Here is a 27,989-nt window from a genome sequence, read left to right on the forward strand (position 1 = left end):
CCAACATACCCAGCTCAAATTTATCCTTTTTTATAGCACAGTGATTTTTTACATTTTTGTTTGGTTGGTTTTTTTTTTTTTTTTTTTTAATTTTTGAGATATGATCTTGCTACCTTGTTTGAATTTGCAATCCTTCTGCCTCAGTCTCCTAGAGTGCTGGGATTTTATAGGTAAGTACATATAATGCCTGGCTAACAATTTTTATTTTTCAGAGACACTTACTAAAATCTTTACAGATAAAAATAATATCTAGAATTAAAAATAATCTTGGGGAGTGCAGCACAGGTGAAACAGGACCAGCCAGGTGTGGGTGGTACATGCCTGTAATCCCAGCACTGTGAGTTTGAGGCTACCCTGAACTACACAGTGAGAACCTGTCTCAAAAAAACCCAAAAATAAATAAAAATAAAGTACAGAGATTGTCTCAAACAACAACAACAAATACAGGTCTTAATTGTTTTGTTTTGTTTTTTTGAGACAGGGTCTCCTATGTAGCCCACACTGGTCTTGAATTCAGTGATCTTTCTGCCTCAATCTCCTAAGTGTTGGGATTACGGCAGGCATGTGCCACCATGCCCAATGCAAAAGGATCTCGAAAGAAAGAAGAAAGAAAGAGAGAGAGAGAGAGAGAGAGAGAGAGAGAGAGAGAGAGAAAGAAAGAGAAAGAAAGAGAAAGAGAGAGAGAGAAAGAGAGAGAAAGAGAGAAAGAAAGAGACAGAAAGAGAGAAAGAGAAAGAGGAGAGGATCAGCCATGAGAAGATAATCTCTGAAGCTGGACCATGGAGACAAGTGGGATCAGTATGCTGGTCTCCCTATGTTTGCACTTATTATTTTTTCTGGAACATATATATCCTGCTAAGGAAGGATATCAGTGCAAACTCTTAATTTTGAAGTCAAATGTAGCCAGTATCAGCAGTCAAAATGTATATGCCGTTCCCACAGCAGCTCCTAAAGAGTACTGAGAGGGAAACGAAAGCAATGCATTAACCACTTAACAGTTTACTTATAGGATCACTCAGGCAGTGCATGTGTTAGATGTCATTTTAACAGCCAATTCTTGTATTGAATAAGTTTGACAAGATTGCTGTTGTTAGGTCAGGTGTGGTGGTGCACACCTGTAATCCCTGCACTCAGGAGGCTGAGCCAAGAGGATCACTGTGAGTCCGAGGCCAGCCTGGGTTACAAAGTGAGCTTAAGACCAGCCTGAACTGCCCAGCAACAACACCCTGTATCAAAAGACAAAAAAGACCAAAAAAAATTTTTTTATATTTTCTATTACATCATCTCATGAAAATAGATGCACACTTTGGTTATCCTGTATTTAAATAACTGGACTGGCAAGTGGATCGTCTGAGTGGTGAAAAGAAAGCACCTGACATGGTGCAAAAGCCAAACTGAAGACTGATTTCCCTGCTGCTCCGGGCTGAAGGCCAGTTATTTACACCTGCAGGGCTGGGAGCAGGCGACTGGGGATAACCTTGTTCTTGGAGCTGGGCCCTCCGGTGTGTGCATGAGCACAGATAACGTCCATTATCAAACTGCAGGGTGCTGACCAAACTCGCTGACCATACTCACTGACCGAGGGCGGAAGGTACTCACCAGCGCTGCACTCCTGGGCTACTAGGTTAAGCACTTCCACAGCTGCTGGACACTGCTGAATGAACTCTTCACAAAATAAGCTGTCTTCTAAAAGCTGGGCCATGACCAGGCATGCTCTTAATGTTAAAAGATTTACAATATTTCAAAGTCATCAATGTTCATTCTCTAAAAAGTCAACTGTGAAAAACAGTTCAATCAATTTTGTCCCCCAGTTTACACCCCCTATTCTTCTTGTGTTTTCTAAGCTGGACTGGCTTGGAAATACTGAACACAGTTGCCCTCCACATCCTCTGGGGTTCTGTATCGTGGATTCAATCAACAGGAGGCAGAACTATTTGGGAGGAAAATGCTTCTGCACTGAACATGTATTGACGTTTATTTTGACAGTTAGCTCCAAAATAACACCCTGCAACTGCTTACATAGCACGTGTATTGCACTAGGTGTTATAAGTTACCTAAGGGTGACTTCGGGACATGGGAGATGTTTCCAGATTCTGTGAAAATACTGTGCCATTCTAAGTTGAGGATTTGGACATCTTCAGAATTGGGTACCCCAGGGGGATCTTGGACTCAATCTCCACAGATACCAAGGGGCTAGTGTATAAGTAACTTTGCTTTTCTCTCACAGTAACTGCTGAACTGCATGGACAATCACTAGTAACTTTGTATGTTGATTCTTTTCACTTAATTCAATATACATATTATAAGTTTTGTTGTTAAAAGGAAAATAGGTTACTCAGTATTCAGGGGGCTGAGGCAGGAGGACTGCTGTAAAGTGGAGGCCAGCCTAGGCTACCTTGCCTCAAAAAACAAAACACAAAACAAAAATATCCACCCTAAATAAAAGAATGTGTTACTCCTGTTTAATAGGAAATAGACATATTTGCAAAAGGAGACTGCGCTCCCTTCTAACACTAAGACTACACATTCCCCGATTTTCTTATTAACAGTTTCTAAGTGATAGACAGGTATCATTGTGGCCTAAGCCATTTTAAAAAGTGGCAGAGCTATTCCTGTGATAGAACAAAGTCCCTTAAAGAGTAAATCAGTGTGGCCTGATGTATGATTCCCCTATATCACATTTCGGTACTCAAGTTTTAGCCCAGAGGGGTTGTGTACACCTACAACCCTAGCACTCAAGAAGTGAGAGGATTGCCATGGCTGGTTACACATTGAGACCCTGTCTCAAGGAAAAAATAACTGTTTTTTTTTGAGACAGGGTCTTGCTATCTAGCTCAGGCTGGCCTCAAACTCATTGTGTAGCCCAAACTGGGCTTGAATTCATGGCGATTCTCCTGCCTCAGCCTCCTGAGTGGCAGGATTACAGGAGTGTGCCACCACACTTGACTATTTATTACTTTAGGTGAACGTCTCAGCTTTACTTTGGAGGGCAGTCATTGGGGAGGGCAACAAACTGTGGTAAACGGAGTGTGAAACAATGCTTTCTTTTATGCACGTGGCAAGAGCTATAAGCTGAAACCCTTCAAAATCTGGAGATGGGGCTCCGGCAATGGTGCAGTGGTAGAGGTCCTGCCTTCTAAACCAAGACCCTGGGTTCGACTGCCAGCACCATGAAAAATTAAAAAATCTGGGGGAAGGGCCCACCCGGCACCCCGCCTCATCGCCTGCACCCTCCACACAGAGGCCATCTAGCAAGGGTGCTCACCTGGTTCTTATTTCGGCAAGAAGCCGGACGACTGCCATCACAGGAGCTGACCCGTCGCCTGCTGCAGGCAGTGAGGTGTGAATGGAGAGGCTGCCCTCCTGCGGAAGTAGCATGGACTGGACCGCCTGCACCACCTTCTCAGTAATGGACAGCTTGTGAAGGGGCAGCGCCTGACGGTGCGAGTGGGGAGAGAATGGGAAAAAACTAGTTAGCAGGTCAGTTTATAGGAAATGAAGGTGTGAAATAAAAATGTCAGAGAAAATGCAGGTAAGATCTCATCAATCAAAAGTACATAAACAGTATTTAGCCAATAAATAAGTGAATTTTGTCATCTAGATGAAAATTTCTAACGTTACTAGTCAGTAGTTAGGACCAATGCCAGGACGTGCCAGTGCCCGGTCCTGCGCACAGCCCAGCACTCACTGCAGTGCTGTCACCGGCATCGGCAGTGACACCGTGTGCAAAGCTTCCTTACCTCCGATCGTGGGACACAAAGTCTAGACAGTGGAATGGTCAGTGTGTCTGAGGCCTGGGAAGTCTTGCGACAGTCTATGGGTGGGAATCTGACTGTGGCTATACCTTCCTGCTCGTTGATCGAAGCCACCACTCCAATACTTCCTGATATTCCTCTACCCAAAACCTAGGGACAGAGATGGGTTTTTAGTAGGACCTGCCAGAACTGATGTGTAAGCAGCCACCTAAAGTGACCAACAGGGCGGGCCTGTGCACAGCTGTCTGTAACTGTGCTGTAGTAGTAATTTATTCTAAACGTGGATACCAAAGCTGGGACATGAACTAAAATAATAGGCCCAAAACATCACAGTGCTATCATCTCAAACTACCGTTTCCAAAATATTGTAAATACTAACCATACTATAGGACACAAATATTGCAGTTAACATTACACAGTATTACATTAGCAGCTGAATAATGTATACAGCACAATATGGATTAGACTTCACAAGTTTCCCAGATTCTTTACTTAGCTTGAAGGGACAGTTTTTTTGATCCAGTTAGGTGGACAATACTTATCTTAAAATGACCAGCTAATCGAGGGATGCCTATACACGGGAAGGCAATGACTTGGGAAAATGGTGGTCAGCTACCTGAACCTCAGATCCTATCTTGATTGTCTCTTTGAATCCTCCCAGGGCACACAGTGCGGCGACAGCCTGCCGGGCAATTCTCTGAAGTTTGGCAAGTTTTCTGCCACTGCTGCTGCCATTTTCCAGAATGCTTTCCGCGTATTTCCCCAGTTGTGGAATGTACATCAGTGCACGAGACACAACCTAAGTAGGAGAAGCAGCCCGGGCACCAAGAGTTAAAGGCTTTGGTTGTTTTGATAACAAGTGTCTGGTTCCCTTATGTAGATGGAACTCTGGGTGTGGGAGGGACCAAAACACTAGCAGGTATGGCCAGGGACATTTCACCCTTGTATGCCTTATGTAAAGACAAAACTGGAAATATACAACCTCCAAACATGAGGGGGGTCAAACACTGTGTTACTAAAATTGCTAAAAGAAAGCAACTGTTATCTGAAGAAAAACTATCCCAGCATACTGGCTACATCTCAGTGACTCTGAGGACATGTTACAAAGTGTTTGCTTACTTGCAGAGTGGCTGTGGAAAGGGGAAGAAGATTACAGGTCTCTGATTTTAGGCAACTGAATTTCTAGCCGTGGTGATTAATTATTTCTGGACAAAGCAGTCAGCTACATGAACTACACTGCGGCTTCCTGAGGGCTCGGTGAGTGTGCTTACCACATCCCACCAACCAAGGCTGCGTTCCCCCTATTATCAGTACCATTTTCCCTTGCTTGCTACACAAGCAGGGAATCAAGGACTGTCACTCTCCCCCTGAGAACACCATCCTAACCGCTATAAAACCAAAACTGGCAGTGGCAGGGAACAGGTTGCCAGCGTGGAAACTACTAAGTCAGAGCAATATGCAGGGGAAAATCAGTCAACAGACAGCGCTGGCTAATGTGAGGACTCTCTCTTTACAGAAATGCTCCTTGACTGGCAGGATTCTGTTGCCGTGGAATGTAAGCTCCCTCTTATTTCCTCAACTAAGCGGCATCCTGTGCCAACCTTTTCTGCTGTCGTGGTCCATATTTGAGCAGCGTTTGACTCAGGTGCCATTAGCAGGCTGTGCAGCAAAGCGATCACTTCCGCGGCCATGCTGTTTGCCACGTGCCCACTGATGAAGGGCCGGACGGGATCGGTCCTGCAGGGTCAACATGGAAACTGTCAGTGCCCAAAGGTGGTTAAAAGTGCAGAGAAGGGCTGGAAATTTAGCTCAGCAGCATAAGTGCCTGCCTGCTGTCTGGCAAGTAAGTGTGAGGTCACAAGTTCCATCACCGGTACCAAAAAAAAGTGCAGAGAAGGTGCTTTCAGAGCTAGTGTCAGGAGGAAATATTTCCTATTTACCCATGAAAAGGCAGGTTTTGCTGACTGACACAATGAGATGCTGAATTAACAGTAAGGTGAAATCTTTAAGGTATCAGAAGAACCCGCGATGCTATGGTTTGAGCTTGGTTTGTGTTGCCCAAGGCCCCAACCCTGGGAATGGTGGTGTATACCTGGAGCCCCAGCACTCAGGAGGCTGAGGCAGGAGGATCATTGCAAGTTCAAGACCAGCACAGGCTACAAAGTGAATGCAAGACTAGCCTGAACTGCACAGAGAGACCCTGTCTCAAAAAAAAAGTGTGGTGGGGGCTGGGGATTTAGCTCAGCGGCATAAGCACCTGCCTTGCAAGCAGGCAGTCTTGAGTTCGATCCCTGGTACCGATAAAAAGGAAAAAGACAAAAGAAAAAAAAGTGTGGCTCCAGGGGAGTGTTCCTGGGAGACCGTAAGTTCCTGGGGAGTGTACCCGGAGGAGGGAGGAGGCTCTCTAAGAGGGTTGTGGCTGAAGATGTAATCCCTTGCTCCCCTAGACATGAGTTCCTACTATCGCAGTCCACCACGATGTGACCACCTGAGACCTTGGCCAACGCCAGCCTCAAAACCTCCAAAACTGGGAGCTAAATAAACTTCTTTCCTTACTAAGCTGGATGTCTTAAGAAGAACTTCACTGTGGCTGGGGATTCAGCTCAGCCGCATAAGCACCTGCCTTGCAAGTGTGTGGTCGTAAGTTCGATCCCTGGTACTGATAAAAACGAAAAAGACCAAAAAAAAAAAAAAACACTTCACTACAGTAATGTAAGACTAAAACACTCTGAAGTAATGGACCTCAAAAAGTTTTTTTTTTGCATAAACCACAAGAAGGAACCAAAGGAAGACCCTGCACTGCAGCTGCTCCTCACTTGCAAGGGTAACAACTCACACGCACTTCTCCAGGGCAACACGCACCTGTCTCCTCTACTCTTGGAAAGGAATGTGTGTGCTCAGCTGAGATGGTGGGAAAGTACTATTTGAAAGAGGTGAAGACAGGAAGGAGTTCACCAGTACTTCAGAGACCCCTGCCACTAACGTCCCCTTGGCCAGGAGCACCCTCCTGTGCTCCATGACACCTGTCTATGCGCACGGTCTCATTCCAACAGCATCTCAGACTCCACTTTGAGAGTAACTTCTACAGAAGATGGGTCATTTTTGCCCTCGTTCCCTATTTTCAGCAGGTCAAAGAAACAGTAAAAATTAACAGGAATTAAAATTAAATTAAAAGCCCTAACTTCAAAGCCATTCTGAAGTCACTGTGAGGAGAGCATAGACAGTGTCTACCTTGTGGAAGGTTTACCTGGCGAGTTCAGAGTTCCTCTCCCGGCAAATGGAGGTCTGGGCGGTTTTCTTTTTGTCACCTGTGGACAGTCCACTCACAGTCTCTGGGTTGACAGATTCCACTGGTGGCCCAACGCTGACGATGAGGCCTGACTGTGCCCACTTGGTCGCTTTCCGGAGGGCGGCGGTGGTCTCTTCTGTAATTACCTCACAACAGCCACCCTGGAGACCGGTTTGAAGACATGTAGGCTCCTCATTCTGGCCTTCCCAACACTGTGCCCTTTCTCTGGACACTTGAGAAGGCCTCCTTACTCTCACCCCGACAACACTGGCCATCTCAATCTTTCTTAACATTACCTGTCTTGCAGCTAAAAGAGTGGTATGCCACTGCTGCTTTTATTCCTTTCCTCTAATTATTTATGAGCCTAGGCATTATTTATATATTTTCATGAGGTATCTATCTGTCTATTATTCTTGAATATCTGTTACTCTTTTAACACCCTTTCAAATGTTAATTTAAAAATAATTTTTAGGTTAAAAGAAAAACTTTCTTAAAAGAGCTAAGAGAAAAATCTGTAGGTCAAAACCAAGAGATCTCAACTCACTACATTTTGCCTTTAATGGCAACTGATTTTGACCAGCCCTCTCTCCCTTGAGGGGAGGGGATGCTGGGCCTGAACCCCGCCTCGTGTGTGGTAAGGGGCACACTGACTGAGCACCAGCCCCGCCAGCTCTCTCGGCCTTAGGGAAGACACTGCCTTCACTGTCTCACCCTGTCTCTTTGTGGACCTGTGAACATCTTTTCCCAGGCAGAGTCTCACTGTCTTGCCTCCGAAGAGTGGCACAGGCTGGCCTCGAGGCCCTGAGTGCGCGAATCCCCACCACTGTCTCCCAAGCAGCTGAGGCTACAGGCACACGGTGCAACCCATTTAAAAAGTGAATAAATACAGAGATTTCTCAGGTTGGAAGTGTAGCTCAGTGGTAGAACACTTGCCTAGCACGCACCAGGCTCTTAATTAACTTATTCATCTTAAAGCCTGGCAAGTGCTCATAATCCCAGGTTTTTTTGGAGTAGGTTTTCCGTATGAGGGTCACCTTGGTCATGTCCCGATCCATCTTCACAACTTTCTCCATGTTGGCACCTGTACCCAGTCGGAAGGGCCGTCCTTCTGAGCTACTGAAAAAAGGAAAGGCAGAACGTGAGTGACCTGAAGGACACGGTAGTGATCTTAGGGCAAACGCGCTATCAGGCTGCCCCTCATGGTCAGTTACTCTTAGATTCCAAAGCCAACTTTTATTTAATTTCTTCTTTTGAGATGGGCCTTGCCAAACTATACACTAGCCTCAAACTTGTGACAATTCCTCCTGCCTCAGCCTCTCAAATGCTAGGATTACAGGTATGTACCACCATGCCTGACAAAACTGACTTTTTAAAGTCTGCAGTAAGAGTCTCCATTTTTCAAAAAGAAAATGACTACTACCTAATTTTATGAGTTATGACATCTAACACCCTACATGAGAGTGATGCATAAACAACAGCGATGCTCAGAAGCCGGCTCCGGGAGGCTGGCATAGGGAGGCATCCAGCTGCCCTCAGCCTCCCAGAAAGGGCTGACACTCCCTGAGCTTTCAGCTGCCTCTGCCTCCTACAATGCACTCTCCAAAAGCATCTTTCACCAGTTCTGGACTGTGATGCGTTATAAGGCCATGACATTTCTTGGAAATTTCTTTACCTTAGCAGCGAACTGCTGTGACCCTGCTTGGATTTTGCTATTAAACCATTTGTGTGTTTGGCTGCCGCACGGCAGACGGGTTGACCACACAGCAAGACCACTGTGCAAAGACACAAACACTGCCTCAATTCCCTTTTGCCATGTGGCAGGCCTTCCTGCTGCCCTGGATCCCATTAACAGGGACTGCAGCTTTCTAATACTTGGGCAATAATTACATTTCTACTTTTGTGATGAGCAATCATACCATTGAAACCGAATTAAAGCTTTACAATATTCCTCTTATTTCTCTACCTCCCTGAATTTTCTCATGGCTGAAGGATGCCAACAACTGAAAACCAAACCATGATTCCTTCTCAAAGACCAAGCCACACTGCAGATTCCCCACAGGACACAGGCACCGCGATAGCCTGCAAAGGTTCTGCGGAGGTTCAGGTGGGAAGTGTAGCTCAGTGGTAGCACACTTGCCTAGCACACACCAGGCTTTTGAGATGAGTCCTGCCATCTGCTCTGCTGGGGTTGGAGAGAAAGGATGAGCCATGGCTTAGAGCCTGGGTTCTGTTTCAGTCCTGCCTCACTTTCTTCCCACATCACCAGAGGGTCACAGTAACTATGTGGCCACCAGGGCTGTCCAGAAGGCTGGGGCAGCCAATGAACGTAAAGGGCTCATTTCATAGCATCCCCAGACACATGCAGTGCCTGGTGACACGTAGCTATGACAACCATTACCGTCACCTTAGTAAAGGCTGGAGGACTTCATGGGAGGACTGGTCTTCCCGCTTGTGGATAAAGATGGAGAGCTTGCCATCCACTGCCTCACTCTCTTCTCCAGGATCTTTATCTCCTTTCAAGGAATTCTTGGGACTGGTTTTGGTCAACGTGGTGTCGGGTTCAGAAGCAGTTGGAGAAAGAACTGTCTGACATCCTTAAATCAAAAAGCAATGTCCATTCATAAAGACTGCAGCACTGCTTCTGAAGTTCCCGGACAGATGACAAACACTGGTCTGGGAACATCTCTTCCCCTTTCTCTCCCACTCTGGCCCTTTCCTCTGGGTCTCCTTCCTTGTCTGCAGGATGCCCAGGTGCCCTTGTGGACCTGATTCAGTACCTGCTCATGTCCACGAGCTCCTTACCTGGAACCACGTAGTCTGCTAGCTTTGCTAAGAGCAAGGAGGCGATCTTAGAGGCAGGGTCGCTGGGGTCTTCCTGCTCGCTGTTTAGGGAGGGGACGGAGTAGCTCCACGGAGGGAGCTCCACATTCCCACAGTCCTCCACGCTCATCAGGGGCAGCGCTGCCCGGCACAGCTGAAGAATGATGAGCACCAGCTTTGGCGACGGGCGCTGGTCGAGGAGCAGTGAGAGGAGTTTGGACACGCAAGCTGGCTGGCTCAGGATGGCCTTCCCTATGTGGCTCCTGCCGAAGCGAGAATAAAAGGTCCACATTGCTAGACAGGGGGCTGATGGACATGGGCAAGAGAGGTTAAACAAATCAATGGATCGAGGCTCTGGGGGGCACATGTGCATTTGGTACTATGTTTCTATGAAGGAAAATTAAGGTTTCTTGTAAACATTTGATAAAAGCATATAACCTGCCAATGATGCCTTATGAGAAAGTATTAGGTTGCTTGATTTATTTACTTACTTATTATTTTCAGATTTCTGGTTTTTTGTTTGTTTGTTTGTTTTTTGTCTTTTTGAGGCAGGATCTCACTGTGCAGTGCAGGCTGGCTTTGGGCTCACTTTGTGGCCCAGACTGGTCTCAAACTCTCAACAATGCTCCTGCCTCAGCATTCTGGAGTGCTTGGATTACAGGGGTGTGCCACCATGCCCAGCTTAGTCTCTCTAACTGGTAACCAAGACTCAGAGTGTTCCACAGAGCACCAAGACTAGAAACCCAGACTAGCAGCTTTTCTGTTGCCCATTTAGTCCTTCTTCATGAGTACTCTGAGAGCAAAGCTACATGCAGCGGTGTCCAGCCCCGACAGCTGACGACTGCAGTGGTGGGACGGACCTGTGAAAGCTTTTCTTTCCACTGAGAAAATCTTCCTGGGCCAGCAGCAGCTGAAGAACATGAAGTTCGAGGCAGATAAAACTTGGTGCGCCTTGTCATCGCACATGGGGCACTAAATGAACTGCTAGAGAATTGCTTAAAGACACAGCATGAGAATGCAAGACGACTACAGTCCTGACTCATGACTGCCCTGCCGAGGGTGAGACTTTGGTTATGGAATGCAAAAGCATTTGCTCAAAAGGTTACAGCAGTCACTCTTCACAGGAGTTAAAGCAAATGATAATACACTGCTTCCTATCCAGTTACTCACCTGAATAATCCTCACAGTTTGGGACTGAACACTGTTTCAATGACTACTTCTTTTTCTTTTCTTTTTTTTGAAGCAGACATGTTTCAAAGGGACTAGCAATTTGGGTATTTTCTTTTCTTTTTTAAAAAATTTTTGAGACAGGTTTTCCCTATGTAATCCAGACTGGCCTAGAACTCACTACGTAGCCCAGGCTGGTTTCGAACTCATGGTGAGCCACCTGCCTCAGCCTCCTGGGTGCAGAGATTACAGGGGTGTGTCACCACACCCAACTTCATTTCTCTACTTCTAAAGATGACTCCAATCAAAAGGTACCACAACCATGCGAAGGGAAGCCAGCTCCCCCCAGCTCGTCCAGGCCTCCCACCTTGAGAGGTCATTGAGAAGGCTCAGGACGTCCTGCAGTGCGTCATTCCCAGCAGCCTGGTTGCCACAGCACTCGGTGGCTCGGGCGAGATGGTTGGTGAGGAGGCTGGACACCTGCCGCGCCAGACCCGAGTGCACAGCCTCTGTGGAGCCGCCTTCAGAGTTAGAAGAACAAAGAGAAGCAGCCTGGTGACCGCCCAAGAAAGCCCTGGAGAGCCTGTGGGGGTGGCATGCCCTCCACTTGGCCTCCTGGGGCTAAAGTCCAAGCCTTGACTAGTTTTTCTTTCCCTTGCTCAATGCTTTCCTAGCCACACAGTTAGTGCCTCTTCGTTAGACGACATCTGCACATGAAAATCTAAGGGCTCCTTCAAAAACCACTGTGTTGGGTGAAATCTTACCATAATGAAAATGACACAACAAATTCATATATGACAGGTGAGTACACTGATGGAAGGGGAAGAACGGTCTTTTACTGATGATGAAATCCTCTCCATTTCTTAATTCACACCCTCCTTTCCTAGGACACAGTAAGACTGTCCTGTATTTTCCCTGTCCGTCATACTTCCAGTGACTAAACATCCCTTATAAAAGCGACAGAAGATCATTCACCATTTCCTGAATTCCCCATGCACTTCTGGAGCCCTGTGCATGCCATTTGTTTCACTTCAGACTCCTCTTCATCCCTCAAAGCTAGCGCACATGTCACCACCTCACCGAACCTCCGCCCCATCCCTCCACCCTGTGCACAGTGAGTCTCAAAGAGCCTTGATGCTTCCACGGGACTCTGTAAGGTCCTGGTCACAGCTTTGAAACCACTGTAATTCTTTGCTCAGTGGTCTGTCTACTCGGCCAGACCATAGTTCTTAGAGGGAAGAACAATACCTGATACATCATCTGCCTGAATCTAGTAGGTTCCCAAGACATTAAAATGCAAAGTGAATGGAAAAACAGACAAATAATTTATTTGCACAGGCTGGGATACTGTGGAGAAACTCATTTAAGTTGCCTTTTCTATTTTCTCCAGTGGTGGATATTGAACCCAGGAGTCCTCTATTATTGAGTTGCAGCTCTAGCTGTGTGTGTGTGTGTGTGTGTGTGTGTGTGTGCGCGCGCGCGCGCACACGCATGCGTGTGTTTCAGACGGGGTGTCACTAAGTTTTCCAGGCCACACTTGAACTTGCCATCTTCCTGCCTTAGCTTCCCACAGTACCAGAATGACAGGCACACATCACTGCACTTATCTCTGAGGTTACTTTTTAAATTTCACTGGTCACTAAAAAATTACTTTAGAAACATGCCAGTGAAATGATAGCTGTTTTGTAAAACCGTGTGGAGATGTGACCAGTACAGACACATGTCCTCCCCATTTACTGGAGCGACTTCGTCGGGCGCTAGGGGGCAGCTGAGACTCTCCCCCAAGCACAGCGATGAAGTCCGACGGGTGAAGCCAGTCTGACCATGTGCCACAGCAGGGCCTTCTTCACCTGCCCCTCCAGCACAGCACGAGGGAAGAAGCAGGAGTAGAAAGGAGTCTGGCGCTCACCTTCCTCTTTTTCCCACTCGACACAGCGGTTGGCAAGCACCTGGAAGGCAGCCCAGGCCATGGTGGCCACTTTCTGCTTCTTGGTTTGTTTCTCACTGGAGCTGGACTCGGTCTGACTGCTCAAGCTGCACAGTCGATCCATGAGCTGCACAAGGCCACTGCGCACCAGGCACTTCTCTTCGCTCCTGGCAAAGGGACACAGGTGCCATGGAAGAAACACATCCGACTCCCCTGGGGAGCCTCGCAGGACGTTTCAGAGGGTCCAAGTGGCAAGGAACCTGCTGATGCCGTTCTTTGCCTGCACCTGAGGACGCCACCGTGTACAATGAATGCAAAGCTACTTTCCTATAAAGACTTCCTTCAAAAACAAGGAACTTTGAGTTTTGGTTTGATCATATGGAACCTCGAAATAAAAACTGATGGAATCAAGTAAGGTTACCATAATAGACAAAATAATGTATTTCATCTTAAGGAAGTTTAAAGAATAACTCCATCCTTCTGGCACCTTAAAACTATAAATTAAGTAACCCAAAAGAGGAAATAAATGTATTCATGCAAAAAAGATTTCTGACAAATATTTAAGTAATCTCTTAAGGATTTTTTTTCTTTGAACTGCTACATAATGTAATCCTCCTGCAGTGTTTGGTTACATAGGAACCCAGGTGTCTGTCAAAAGTAAAGTTTGGTTAGTATACACCTGATAATCACAACAGAAAAATTCAATTTTAGCAAGGTATGGTAGTATAATCCCAACTACTCAGAGGAGATGGCATGGAAAATCTGAGGTCAACTTGGGCAATTTACTGAGACCCTGTCTCTAAACAAACAAATAAACAAACAAGGCTAGGGATGTAGCTCAGTGGTGGAATGTTTCCCTAACATCTGTGAGGCACTGGGTTCAATTCTCAGCATCACAAAAAGGAAAAAAGGTCCAATTTTATGAATCAAAAATACTTTCACATTTGGAAAGCTGCAGATATCTCTACTGCTGCATAACTTACATATGATAAAGGGCTCACCTGGTATAAGGTATGGTACACAAGAGTCCGATGCTATTCGCACAAGCAATTGGATAACGAGCACACAGAGACACAACAGAGGTCATGGTCTCCCCAAAGGCTTCCTGGACCTGCTCCACCATCCCTCCGCAGGTGAGTTCTTCAATCCTGTGGAACGAACCAAGGTGCAGCTCTGCTGACCGTGTCAAGAACAACTGCCTGCTTGCCAGGCAGGGGCTTATGCCGCTGAGCTAAATCCCCAGCCCAACACACTAAAATCTTAACAGATGTTTTGGAATGGTGGGCTTATAGATGATCTTAATTTTACTCTTTAGAATTTTATGCATTTTTTCAACTTTTTGACGAATGGCATTACAAACTTGAGAGAAAAAGAAAAGTGCTGCCAGTGTGAGGAGACATTATTCTGGGAGGAGGCTGCAGTACTCACTGATGCTGCCCAATGAACTCTGGTCTTCTCAGGCACTGAGACTCTGGAGTGATTTCCCAGGAACTGCCTGACCTCTCCTGACAGACAAAATCTCCCAAGACATTCACCTTTGCCTCAGCCACTGACCTCTGCTTCCGGGCCACAGTTCCTCAAACAATGGCCAGGAGCACCGGCAAAGGCCGGGGTTCAGCCGGAAAGGCCTTGCTATCTCTGCTTCGGGATCGCTGACATCCAGCGGGGAACTCATATACAAAACCTTCCTATAAACAGCACCTGCACCCATGGTTTTAACATTATCTAATAAAAATAATCAACAAAACATAAAAACATAGCTGAGAGGGTGTTGAGTAGCTAAAATCACAGCAAACCACAGGCAGAAAGAAACACATGATGCATGATGTGTTCACTGGGAGAGAATGATTTAGAATTTTTTTGGGAGACAGGGTCTCACTGTTCAGTTCAGGCTGGCCTTGAGTTCACAACAATCCTCCTGCCTCAGCCTCCCAAGGGCTGGGATCACGGGTATGCACCAACATGCCCAGCTAGATTTTTAAAATAGCCTGATGTGGTGGTGCACATCTATAATCCCAGCACTCGGGTGGTTGAAACAGGAGGATCATTGTGAGTTCAAGGCCAGTCTAAATTGTACAATGAGACCTGTCTCAAAAAACCCCCCACCAAATGAAGATCATACATATAATAGACTATAAAGTTCGCTAAAATGACAAAATAAACTGAGTGTGGTAGCATGTGTCTGTAATTCCAGCACTCAGGAAGAAGGATTGCTGGGAGTTCAATGCCAGCACGGGTTACACAGTGAGTTCAAGGCCAGCCTACACTATATAGTGAGACTTTCGTCTCAAAAAACAAAAAGCAAAACAAAGACTATAGGTAATGACTGAAAAAACAGACACAAGACATACTGAGCAATCATGATTCTAAAAAAGCATGTGTAACAATCTTATTTATGTAAAAAAGAATGCTGCATCATATGTATGTGTATAATATATATATGGTTATATGTACAAAGAGGATTAAACAGTTGTTTATTCACTTATGATTGGTACAATAAACTCTCAAGGAACAGGAAACAGGGTAGAATTTAGAAAACCAAGCTATGTTAAGAAACTTTTAGATTTCCATATACACTGAAATTTTTGTAAAATTACATACCACATATATAAAAACAAAGTATTTTAGGGAACACATCAGCAAATACCACACTGTCTATGTGGTCCCGGTAATAATCTCCAGAATGGCTCTTGCCCAGTCTAGATAGGACAGTGTGAGCCACCAGAAGCAACTGACCTGGGTCCTCCCTGCAGGACCATCGTCACGGGCCCCACAAGATGCGTCACTCCCCCGACCCGCACCGCAGCCGTCAGTAGCTCCCGCATGTGCACCAGCGCCTGCTTGCGCGTGTTGCCCCGCCGCCACCTTGTCTGTGCAGCCAAAAGGAAGCTGCTGCTGGACACCTGCAATGCAGAAGGAAGCTGCTGACTCCCGCTAAGTGTCAGGAGACCCTCCCTGCCATCCGGAGCCGTCCGTCCGTCCGTCCGTCCGTCTGCAGTTTAGAGTGTCACATACAGCTTGATCAGGGTTGGTGCCAATGAAGGCAAACAGCTGGCCCAGTAGGACGCTGTAGGTGGGCTTGTCCCTGCTGTCCTCAGTGGCCAGTGACTGCAGGAGTGTAAAGGAACTGCTGCGGTGGCTGGTCACATGACGGCGCCTATAAGGAAGACAAAATAGTTCGTTTTGAGGAACGCGCTCAGCTGTACGTGGGAATTCAACCTCAGCCATTAGCCATTTACCTCTGATTTGCTCTAGTAAATTCCAAATCTTCATTACCAATCATTTCCAGGTCAGAAGGAGCCGACATGCTGCGCAGAAAAACAGGCTGCCGGACAGCATGAGAGATCACCTTTGTTTCGGAAGCTGATTTACAAGCTGGAGAAAAAGCAATAAAAAGGTTAACATTTCTGCTATCCAGTTTGTAAGGAGTTTTAATGGCTAAATGTAACACAGAGCTACCAGAGTTTAGCTTTGCTTTTTAACGGAGCTCAGTACCAGTCTAGCTATGACAGCATACTGATGAGTTGTAGGACAATTTTTAACTTAAAGACAGGGTTAGCTATGTAGTGTAAGATGGCCTGAAGCTTGCTAGATAGTCCAGGCTCGCTTCGAACTCATGATCTTCTTTATCTTAAGTCTCCGAAGTACTGAGATAGTAGAGTGGAACACGCCTAGCTATTTCAATTTTCTTAAACCAAATATTAGATTAAAAATTAATTTAGTTTCAATAATTAAAATCTTTTTATTAAATTAAATTGGTTTCTCAAAGAAAAGCTGAAAATTTTACAGGTATCAATGTTTAATTGTAAAAAACAAAAGAAGACACAGAAAATAATTTCTAGAAGCACAATTTTTTTTTTTTTTTTGAGACAAGCTCTCACTTTGTAGCTCAGGCTGGCCTTGAACTCACTTTGTAACCCAGGCTGGCTTTGAACTTGTAACAATTCTCTTGCCTCAGCCTCCTTCCAAGTGCTGAGATCACAGGTGTGCACCACAATGCCCAGCTAGGAGCACAAAATTCTTAATTCAAATAAACCCAGATCTTTCCGCTTTTTTCCCCCAGAAATGGCCTCTGTTTCCCCTTAATCTTAAATGTATTTAGCTTACTCCTTGCCAGCTGGTGAGAATTCCACTTTGATTATTTCTGGAAGGAGTAAATGTAACACTTGAACTGGAATGTGACTGGCCCTTCCTCTGAGATGACAGGGTAACAAAACGCATGGAGAATGTTTACATTTTAAAAATGACACAGGTGATGTGAAAGACACATTACCATTAATTCTCAAGATACTCTTGCTTAGCAGGGTTTGTTGGCACACAACTATAATTTTAGCACTCAGGAGGCCGAGGCAGGATAATCACTAAGAGTTCAAGACCAGCCTGAGCTACATAGTGAGACCGTTGCAAAAAACCAAAACTAAAACAAAAGATACTCTCCCTTGCTTCAAACAAATTATCTCGTATCTTTGATACCTTTTAAATTTTTTCTTTTGTATTCCACAAATTTAAGCATTTTTATTAGTACATGTTTGCAGTAATAATGACATTCACCGTGGGAGACACTTAACACCTTACTTCTCTTTTACTTTCCGCCTTCTTCCCTCCCTCCATCTCATTCTCGCCGCTTTCTGAAGCACTTCTGGAAGTCACCCGCATGAGTGTCTTCACAAGGTATGGTAAAACATACGCTGAATGCTGCCGCCGCCATGTGTCACACAAGAGGAAGCAGGCTCATGGAAACGCCGTGGTGAGTCCCCAGCCACGCTGCTCACCAGACCTGGCACTGTGCAACCGGTGGCGCCTACCCACGTCAAAATTTGTAATAGATGCAGGACACCAGGCAGCCAGGACAGCACAACAGAAGACACTCTCGAAAGAGGACTTTCAGAACTGTTTCAGAAAGCGGCAAGAATGATGGGATAAGTGTGTTCAAAGAGAGGAGGGTTAATGACAATGTGTCTTTTACTGTAATAAGCTTTCAAACAGTCACTGTATTTTTCAGTCATACCTCAAATTCCTTTTTTTTTTGTTCCTTTTTTTTTTTTTTTTTTTTTTTGTCTTTTTCCTTTTTATCGGTACTGGGGATCGAACTCACGACTGCCTGCTTTCAAGGCAGGCGCTTATGCCGCTGAGCTAAACCCCCAGCCCCTTACCTCAAATTCCTTAATCATATCAAAGAGAATAGTTGCTTTATAAAAGGATACTTAGGGGCTGGGGATTTAGCTCAGCGGCATAAGCACGTGCCTTGCAAGCAGGCAGTTGTAAGTTTGATCCCCGGTACCAATAAAAAAATACATTAATTAATTAATTAATTAATTAAAAGGATACTTAAATGGAAGAAGACAGAACAAAGGCAAAGGTCAGCTAAAAAGTAAAAACATGTTGATGCCAGGCACGGTCCACACCTATAGTTATGGCACTCAGAGGCTTAGGCAGGAGATCACTGAGAGGTGAAGGCCAGCCTGAACTGCATAGTGAAGTTTTTAAAAAAATTTTTTTAAATTAAAAAAAAAGAACCTTTTTTTTAAGGAGGAAAGGACCCTCAGGATGTAGCTCAGTGAGAAGGCCGAGTTCAACACTCACTACTATCAATAATAAAAGTAATAATAAAAAGGAGTTAACTCCTACTCTATGAACAGAGCCACGGGAGAAGCCCTGCTGGAGCAGTACCTGGGGTCTCCGCCGGGGTACCCGAGATGCTCCTGGTGAGGCCCGACTGGGCTGCGATGGTCACGTGCAGCAGCAGCTCCGCGCGGTTCATCAGACTCTTCACCAGCGTTTTTGTTTTGGCCAGTGGGTGTGAAGGTTTCTGAATAAGAGAATTCACCTCCTGTAGGAACTTCTCCCTATAAAGAATGACTGATATGTATTGAGGGGTTCTCTAGCCTCCCCAAAACAAATTTTTTAAAACAGAAAAGGATAAGATAAGACGAGGGAAAACTAAGCAAAAGTAATCTAATAAACCTTGCTTACCTGCCGCAGCCCCATTCCAGGGGAGCAGGGTTACAAACTTAGGCTGCTCCTTACCCCTTTTCCTATTTCAGACACCTACGCTACCCTTTGAAGGTTCAAATCAAAACTGACAGCTTACCAAATGCATTCTGACTCTAAAATGTTTGATGACTCCACAACACTTGAGAAATAAAACATCTATCAAGACCTTCGCAATGTGTTTTTAGCATTAGAGCGATGTATTAGCCTTAACAATGATTAACATCACTAACCTCAGTGATAGGACCATATTTTCAAGATCATTTCCATCAAAGGAGACTTCCTTCATTGAACACAAAAGTTCTAGTTCTTTCATTTTGTTCTAAAGAAGGAAAAATCAAGAAAAGATGGTATACAGGGTATACAACAACCAAGCTTTATTGTACATTTGTTAAAGGGAAAAGAAAATGCCAGGGAACAAACACCATGCATTTGGCCCACACTTCTATGCTTAAAGTACATTTGACATTTTAATTCTTTTAAAAAGGCATGGGTAACTTTCTGGGGATTCCTTTGAGGTTTCTATTTCTGCCTGGTTTTTTTCCATGTCAATGCTTCAAAGCAAAACTTAGTAATAGTTATAGTTTCTTTAGCCTGTTAATGAAAGTTTAGAACAATGACTTGGATACTGAGATGCTCATTTCAGGAAATGACACACACAGCGTGCACACACCTGCACACACCGTACACCTCTGCTTTACAAATGCAACGCCTCGGTGGTGAATGCACACCCTCCTCACCTCATTGAAATGGTAATCATAGAAGAAAGGCATGTTGTTTTCCAGTTTCCCCTGCATGGCATCCTCAACCTCACTCTGCCACTTCTGTTCCAGTTCTGCAACACTCTGAGGGAGAGATGAAGAAAAAAACATGTGTAAACAGAGACAAAATGGAAGCAAAAGCAATCCGTATTTTTGAAATTAATTTTGTAATAGCAGTTAGAAACACTGACATTATATGTTAAACTTCTTTAACTCTCTGGGAGAAAAACTGTTCATAGCAGTTGGAAAACAAATACCAATGTTTTAGCGCTCAGTTACCTGCAGCTGTCTCTCCATGGCATTGAGTTTCTTAAAGGTCTCGCCCATAATTTTACACAGTAAGTCATATTCCTCGGCATGTTCTTCTTGATACTGGAAATTTATTAGGGACTGCAGTGCATCCACCAAATTCAAGTGCTTAATAACACAGGACACCACCATTTCCTCCATCACATCTGGCTGAATCACTTCTCTACGATTACAGTGGAAACTAGTCAGATATATGTCTTGCTCTGAACTTACCACAACTGTATCACATAGGCTGAAGAAGTTAGGCTTTATTTAAATATATTAAACATGCACCAAGCCTCCTTTACTGCAATAGAGTAAAAGATCTAAATATTAAGGTGTCTTATAGGTGTTACATGTTGGCCAACAATGTAGTGTATTAACTGATAAAACTAACACTGGCTTGATAAAGCTCAACACCAAAGTTAAAGATAATTCATTTAGTATGACTTGTGTATTTTGAGCTAGAGTTCCATCAGGGCCGGGATAGGTCTAACATCTCCAAAAAGAAAAGTTCTTCAGCACCAGTTATCTATGAATTACGTCATACAGTATTAGGGCTTATGGTGTTTAGTGTGCATAAGTGTTTGGCTGAGAATAACGATGTTTTCTGTATTTCTTTCATTTAAAATTCCATCTACTCTCTAAATTTTTCTCTCTGAATTGCTCAGGCTTGTCTTAGAAGACAGGATAAAGGCCTGTAAAACAGAGTTTAAGCAAGAATACCATAAACACATCTGTAAGTTATATTCACCATTTCTGTAGGAATCAAAAATAAAGACATGTCTCTACACTCCAGAATCAAAGCAGAAGTTGAGTATTAGTAGAAGGTCAAAGCACTTGAGACAAACCCAGAACCTCTCAAGTCTTAGTATGCATCAGAATCACACAGGACCCTTGTTAAGACTCAGCGTACTGGGCCCATCCTTACAGTGGCTGATATGATAGGAGTGAAACAGGGAAGCGCTAACCAGGTCCCTGGGGTACTAATGCTGCTGACCAGGGGACCACACTTTGGAAACATGGGCTGAAATGCCACCTGTGGGCCCTCCAGAGCACTTGGCTCTCATTCATTAAATGTAAAATTTTAATTTTTTGCAGTGCTAGGAATCAAATCCATGGCCTTTCACATGCCAGGACCCCAGCGGCCCTTTCTAGGAGGGGTTCACTTGTTAGGTCACAAGAACGAATACTGTCCTTCATTGTCTAAACACTTTTTCACACTGGGTAAAGTAAAATGATAGCTACATACTTTATACTTGGTCTAAATTGAGGTCTAGCACGCCCAGAAATTTCCCTGAGCTTTATCATGATCCCTGGAGGCAGCCTGATCCGGGGCAGGTCAAAATAGCTTCCGACAGGAGGCACAAGCACATCCGAGGGGTAGGTAAATTCTCTGTCTTCCTCTATGGTCAGAGGCAGTGGAGAGGGGCTCGGAGTAAGGGCAGGAGAGATGACACCATTGGCTTCCACCTGCCACTGGCACCTGGACAGACAGAGAAAGATTCTTCACTCCCTGGCAGCGATGTTATGAACATGTACCAGCTCCCCCTGATAAATGTAACCATTACTGCAAACATGAATTAAATCCCAACCAAAATGAAGATGACTAGAAAGCTACTTGATGCTTGCCAATATGACAAACATGAAGGATCATGTAATGTGTTCCCAGAACATATTCATTATAACCTTTTCCAGAAGTTAAAGAAATTGAGCACATAAGAATGTACCTTACATTTTGGAAGCCTATCTCCTCAATATTTTATTATGAAAATATTTTAACGTACAGAAAAGTAGAGAGAATTACGTGGTGAATATCTATATACCCACTGTCCTGTACTCTGTAAAAACACTTTGTTAATTTGCTTGCTTATCATACAGCTGTCAATCCTTCTGGTGTTCCTTCAACCTCATTGCACAATATTTGGGTTGGAGAAAAGCTTATGCAGTCTCGAGATATAAATTAAGGGTCAAAAATGACACTATGGTGTCATTTTTATCTTACTTCTCAGCTACAGTGACACCCGTGAGATGATCAGGCAGTGGACAGTTAGCTGGGAAATGTACCAACAGTAGCTTTTCACAGAAAGGCCTTTCTCCTTTGTGCACAAAACAAAGTCAATTTGAACCTTTTGTTACCTTTGTAAAAGTTTGGACCGCAATAGCTCCTGACAGGTTTCTTCTTCTTTGGTAATTTCTGGTCCATTGTACAGGATTCTTAACATGGAACAAGCTAACACAGATAGACCTAAAGCCAGGTCTACCAGAAAGGGCAGGCCTCCTGAGACATCCTCCGAGGACTCCTACAATGCAGACAGGGGCAAACCACACTGGTCAGCGACCCTGGCCCAGTGCTGCCACCTGTGCCACACCACACCGCACTGTGCCCGCCATGAGGTTTACAGAGCAGCACTGTGCTTTGCTATGGGACACAGGTACAGCACCCAACATCATGAGTAGGTGGTGGCACTGGAATGACCACTGAGTGAAGTCTCAACACACATTCTGGAGAGAGAATTACAGCTGGTCAGATTCTACCTCACGAACAGCATGAATCACATGCAAGAAGCCTGGGTTCTTTGGGTAGCTTCCTCTCTGCTGAGCCTCTCTAACTACAAAGCACTACTTCAATTTGCTGCGTGTTCTGTACTCAAACTATGATGTGTCAATTTCTACACTGAATTCATTCAGGAAATACTTAAGTGCCCTTTGTGTACCAGCCATCAGTCTGTATCAGAGGGCAAAGCAAAGATCCCTGCGGAGCTGGCACGGATTCTCATTCTAGAGCTTGGATAACCTTAAGCAGCCTCTATGTCTAAGATACCTTTCTAAAATCCAGTATCTAGAGGGGCTAGCAGAATTTCTAATACTCTTGAAACCCAGATTTCAAATGCTTTTTTCTTTGTCTTCTTTTTCTTTTCTTTCTTTCTTTTTTTTTTTTTTTTTTTCCTTTCTGGGAGATCTATGCAGCCCAGGCTGGACTTGAACACATGGCACTCTTCCTGCCTCAGCCTTCCAAGTGTACCACCATGCCTGGTTCTCAAGTGCTTTTTTCTTTTTTGTTTAGACAGGGTCTTGCTGCTCAAGGGCTTACTTCTATTGAATGTTTGAATCCTCTTTGCCCTATACGTAGATGCTGAAGTCAAGTCACCTCTCCGAGCCTAGAAGACAGAGTCCCTAACAATGGATTATTCCTGTGTGGCTAAACTGATTTAGGTCATAGCTCATTTTATGCCATAAAACCACTATTAACTGCAAGTAGTTTACTACTGCCAGAAAGAAGAGACGGATGGAAGAGTGGCTCATATTCTGCCCTATTTACAAGGTAAATATGATGTATGTAACCAAGGCACACAGTAAAAAGTACATTCTGCCCACAGCAGTGGTTAGATTCAAGTACCTGAGCGCGGACTGTGCAAGCAAAGCCCCACATAGCTTTATCGGGAGTGTTGTGTTCACGGCCACTTCTCATTTCAAAGGAGAAGGTGACTGTATCGCCTTCCACCTTAAATTTAAGGGGGGAAAATGCACTTTAAAAACAAGACATGCAATTTTTAAAAGAGCAATGAATTTCTGAGATGTACTTTCAAAAGTCTCTTAGCTATGTCTCCCTCCTTCTCTGCTTGGCTCTGATTCCAGTTCCATCCCCTTTCATTTAGACACTAACCATTCAGGTCCCACCTGCCTAGGTCACCTCTGGGGTGAGGCATCGGTGAAAGGGGCCGGACTGCCCGACACCAGGATCACAGTGGAGATTAAGTAAATCTTAAGCAGAATTTCTAATAAGGGCCTCGCACCTCTATGCTTTTTGCCCTCGCTTGCTCTTCCCACGTCACGTGGGTCAACAGGCTAACAAATGGCCAGCACACCTGCAGAGTACTGTGCCAAAACACCTGGCGTTTCCAAACCTGCTCGGTAAGGAACGAGCTGCAGTGAGTCAGAGAACAGGTAAGAGTGTGCTGATTCGGCTGGGACCCATTCCGACTACCCCGGGAAGAAACCAGCGACTCACGGCTGAGTTAAAGAGCGGGGACGACGCATGTTAAGTCAAGGCCCAGGAGGCCAATCAGGGCCTACGTTTGGGTCTGACTGAGCTCATACTCATTGTTTCAGCAGATACTTCAAGTCATGGGAGGCCCAGATCACCAAGCAGCCCTACTGCATCAGGCGGGAATGGGTCATTAACTGTCTCCACAGGCCCGGACTCCCCGGAAACGTCAACTCAGCACATAAACTGCAGTGGCCCTGTGGCTCTAGGGTACTTGGCACCACCGAGTCTGGAGAAGGAGTGGGCTGGAAGAACAGCAGCTCCGCCATCCAGAGTGACCTGCGGCAGGAAGCCCGACTCCGGAGCAGACGGGGTGTGAGGTCCATGAGTGCAGGCGGTGCCATCCTGAGTGGAGGAGTCATTCTGAGCACACAGGCCCCGCAGGTGGCCTCCCTTCAATGAAAGCCCCATGACCCGTGCTTTCTGGGGTTATGATGAGTACAGTACACAGGCCATGAGGCGCGTGAGTTCACTTTTCTGTTCTAAAAAGCGACTTGACTGATACCATACCTTCACCAAGTCCTTCGGCCAACCAGTTCCTAAGACACTACGGCTGCCATATCCCAGAGTGTTGCCTCCATACTCAGCAACCTTCCTACTGTTTGTGTTAGGCCCCGCGTATATCACCAACTTCAAAACAGAAAATAGACCGTTAGACTGTAAAAGAAAAACAAAAACAACATCTACAAATAAAAAGGCTGCAAAAAGTATTTGTTTTAAAACACATTTATAACCAGGCACTGGTGTCATTCTAATCTAACTAATATTTCCTGATTTTTTTTCAGCATAATTGATACTAGTTTGGAGGCAATCAGCTGTTGGTATTTACAGGACAGCCACAGAGAAACAACAGTGATTAAAACAAGAAGCATACTTTCCATATGATCAAGCTTTAATTGGCTTGGGGACCTCACATTAAACATCATACCTAACTATATGACATACATTGCTCAGTTAGCTATTTTAATACTAATCAATGACATATAACTCTTTAATATTAGACTTTGACCCCTTAAGACCTCCCCAAAATTAATAAAGTAAGCAAATACAGATGGAAAGATGGCTATATCCAACACAACAATAAAATAAATGCACCAAAAAAATCAATGAATAAATAAGGATTTATAAAAATGCAACCAATTGAAAATAAGCCATATACACTTAGAAAGTTGCTTAACGGTATAAAAAGAAAAAACACATTTGGGTGAGAAAGGGGGCTGCTCCTACTTGGGTCAGTTTTCATGTATCATAACTTTTCTTCCATTTATATCCCGTCAACTTAGCTTCTAATAAGGAGGAGAAACACTGATAGCTCACTTGCTTCAAATACTTCTGTAGGGAAAACGAAGTTCTAGCTTCTGTGAATATCAAGCCCTGTCTCCCACAATATACTCTGACCACCTCATACTGCATCTAAGTTTGCATCTAAATGCTACTTCCCAGACTTAGATGCTTATTATTTTGTGATTTCTTACCCTTTTGGACCTTTTGTTGATACCAGACAGGGATCACTGGAAAAGCAAATGTACTTTATCCATGCAGTGAACCTCTCTGTTCTTTATCATTACCACTAATGTATAAGGGAGCACATATCAGAAGATGGAAACTACTATTTTTAAAGGAGAAACAAAATAGCATCAACTAAAAGGGCACCTGCTTCCACTCAAGTAGTCACTCCACTGGAACTTAGGAAATGGGCACTGCTAACCCTGTGAGCCGGGAAGCAGGCTGGACTGATGCTGACGAAGGCATTCTTTAAAGGCCTACTAAAGACCATCTTCTAGATTTCCTGTTTTCAGCTATGATAAGTTTTGGGGACACATTTTAAATCCTCCAAACATCTGGGACTCTTGACTATCATCAAAGATAATGGGAAAGAAGATTCTATAACTTCACCATCTCATGGCAGGTTTAACTAAGCAGTTCTTTATTTTTACCCTAAAACCCTTCCTTGATGGGATTTAAAACCATTTGCCCTTTTTCAGTTCACAGGGGACAGAGACAACACAAAGCTAACAAGCTATATAAAGAGAGCAGACACAGTGCTATTCTGTGTGTACAAAGTTACTAGATAATCTCCAAGTTGTTCCTTCCTATGTTACATGTCCCAATTCCTTAGCCTTTCCTCATAAGTTTAACATGACAAGCCACAAGTCAACCCCTAAAATGTTTCCTGTTTTGTTGTGCCTTATTTTTGAGACAGGATCTCGCTATATAGCCCAGACTGGCCCTTACACTCAGAGTGATTCTCCTGCCTCAGCCTCCCAAATGCTAGGATTACAGGTGTGGGCCACCATATCCAGCTTTGATTTCTTTTCTGTTTTATTATTCAGCCACCAGGTTGGAAACTACTCTGCGGTAACAGCAAAGAAGAGGTATGTAAGTCCATATTAGCCAGATCCCTGCACATCTTAAGCCCTTCGAAAGGCCACTTTCTCCCCAAAAGATACATGAGAAGCCCCAAGAACTGGGCAGTACGACCTTTCAAGATGAATGGCCACCACTCATCTACAGGAATTGCAAGCAGAGAGGAAAGGCAGGAAGTCAGCAACGTAAAAGGGAAATTTCCTTTGCCTCAGGTCTAAGCTTTTAAAGGCTTACAAGAGGGACACTTTCAATATGGCATCAGAACATTGTGTTAGACTGCAGAGGTGGTAGCAATTTTCTCCCTCAATCACCACCCTTTGGGGCATTATTTTACAAAAGTCCTCCTTAGAGATATCTGAAGACAGAAATAAGTCAAGAATGGTGACCAGCAGCAAAGAAAACATAAGAAGCACCTAAGAAGTCAGCTTACTGGAGGTGGCAGTAATAAGAACTCAGTTCTTGCTTACTTTGTCATAGTCATACTGTGAGGAACATCTGCTGTCAAATCTCAGATACAGGCAGCGAGCTCCGGGGATGTGGACAGTTTCTTTGAATTTATAGTTGTCTCTGACAGGGTGCACTGTTTCCACAGTCTTCCCGGCAGCCCATGGGGCAGGTATCTTTAAGCCAGTGAGAAAGCCTGGCTCTTCCTTTTCTTCCAGCATTCTAAGGCCAGAGAAAGTGGTTTAGTTTGGTAGCAAGGCAAAGAAAAACAAAATGGAACTACAGTGGAGTACAAGAAAGCACTCAAATTATTGATAGCATGCAACATGAAAGCACTGTGGCTTTTAAATATCTAGTATGAGAAACATTCAAAAACTTTCTGTGTACATATACAACTACTCACAATGAATGTATTTACTGTTTACCACAAACGTACTAATAAAAAAATTTAAAGTGTTTAGAACAATGCCTGCATTACAAGCACTCAGTAAATGCTATGTTGTTATTCTTCGAGCAGAAAAAAGAATTCCTACATTGGTGTTAGACACTATATTACTTACATAGTAATATACAGACTATATACAAACTTAAGAGTATCATTTTGTATCTTTTGTTTGTTTTTGACACAGTGTCTTGCTACACAGTTCAGGATGGCTTTGAACTCACTATGCAGCTCAGGCTAGCTTCAGACTGATGGCAATACTCCTGCCTCAGCCTCTCAAGAGGTGAGATTTCAGGCATGGACCACCATGCCCAGCTGTATTTGTTTTTTTCTATTTTTTTTTTATTCAAGTACTATATTTGCATTTCATCCCTTGTTCAAGGGAGAAGCCCAACTGATATATAGGAGAAGACCTCACTAACTCTCATCTAAAGTAGTTACTTGGGAAATTAAAAAAAAAAGAGTCAAGCATGGTGGTGTGCCTCTAATAATCCCAGCACTCCAGAGGCTGAGGTAGGAGGATCACTATGAGTTTATGGTCAGCCTAGGCTACATGGTGAGTTCAAGGCCAGTGTGACAGTCCAAACTACAGTGAGACCCTTGTCTCATAAAACAAAAATCCAACAAAATAAATACGGATAAAAATAATGACCACAAAAATCTCTCCCACACTGTTTGCCAAAGTCTTAA

General features: G+C 44.4%; 1 protein-coding gene across 5 annotated transcripts in view; it reads right to left on the reverse strand.

The window, feature by feature from the left end:
* The window catches only part of Hectd4 (HECT domain E3 ubiquitin protein ligase 4), a 172,084-nt gene that overhangs the window by 48,147 nt on the left and 95,948 nt on the right, over positions 1 to 27,989 (reverse strand). For 2 of the 5 annotated variants that reach the window (XM_063225671.1, XM_063225670.1), the window contains exons 21-44: positions 26,881 to 27,079; positions 24,557 to 24,676; positions 23,399 to 23,503; positions 22,138 to 22,301; positions 21,251 to 21,484; positions 19,990 to 20,182; positions 19,690 to 19,794; positions 19,183 to 19,271; positions 18,629 to 18,804; positions 16,198 to 16,333; positions 15,974 to 16,115; positions 15,695 to 15,861; positions 13,960 to 14,106; positions 12,941 to 13,125; positions 11,399 to 11,552; positions 9,847 to 10,127; positions 9,449 to 9,638; positions 8,079 to 8,160; positions 7,003 to 7,205; positions 5,357 to 5,492; positions 4,372 to 4,554; positions 3,741 to 3,905; positions 3,266 to 3,435; positions 1,600 to 1,715 (exon numbers count right to left, since the gene is read on the reverse strand). In XM_063225671.1, the coding sequence (XP_063081741.1) occupies positions 1,600 to 1,715; positions 3,266 to 3,435; positions 3,741 to 3,905; positions 4,372 to 4,554; positions 5,357 to 5,492; positions 7,003 to 7,205; positions 8,079 to 8,160; positions 9,449 to 9,638; positions 9,847 to 10,127; positions 11,399 to 11,552; positions 12,941 to 13,125; positions 13,960 to 14,106; positions 15,695 to 15,861; positions 15,974 to 16,115; positions 16,198 to 16,333; positions 18,629 to 18,804; positions 19,183 to 19,271; positions 19,690 to 19,794; positions 19,990 to 20,182; positions 21,251 to 21,484; positions 22,138 to 22,301; positions 23,399 to 23,503; positions 24,557 to 24,676; positions 26,881 to 27,079 (3,842 nt within the window). Of the gene's footprint in view, positions 1 to 1,599; positions 1,716 to 3,265; positions 3,436 to 3,740; positions 3,906 to 4,371; positions 4,555 to 5,356; positions 5,493 to 7,002; positions 7,206 to 8,078; positions 8,161 to 9,448; positions 9,639 to 9,846; positions 10,128 to 11,398; positions 11,553 to 12,940; positions 13,126 to 13,959; positions 14,107 to 15,694; positions 15,862 to 15,973; positions 16,116 to 16,197; positions 16,334 to 18,628; positions 18,805 to 19,182; positions 19,272 to 19,689; positions 19,795 to 19,989; positions 20,183 to 21,250; positions 21,485 to 22,137; positions 22,302 to 23,398; positions 23,504 to 24,556; positions 24,704 to 26,880; positions 27,080 to 27,989 lie in introns of all 5 variants that reach the window. The other 3 variants (XM_063225668.1, XM_063225666.1, XM_063225667.1) reach the window with 2 other exon arrangements.

This window comes from Cavia porcellus, unplaced genomic scaffold (genome assembly GCF_034190915.1).
Source record: "Cavia porcellus strain 051 isolate PalLab524CR breed Dunkin Hartley unplaced genomic scaffold, mCavPor4.1 scaffold_16, whole genome shotgun sequence".
NCBI classification, from domain to species: Eukaryota; Metazoa; Chordata; class Mammalia; order Rodentia; family Caviidae; genus Cavia; species Cavia porcellus.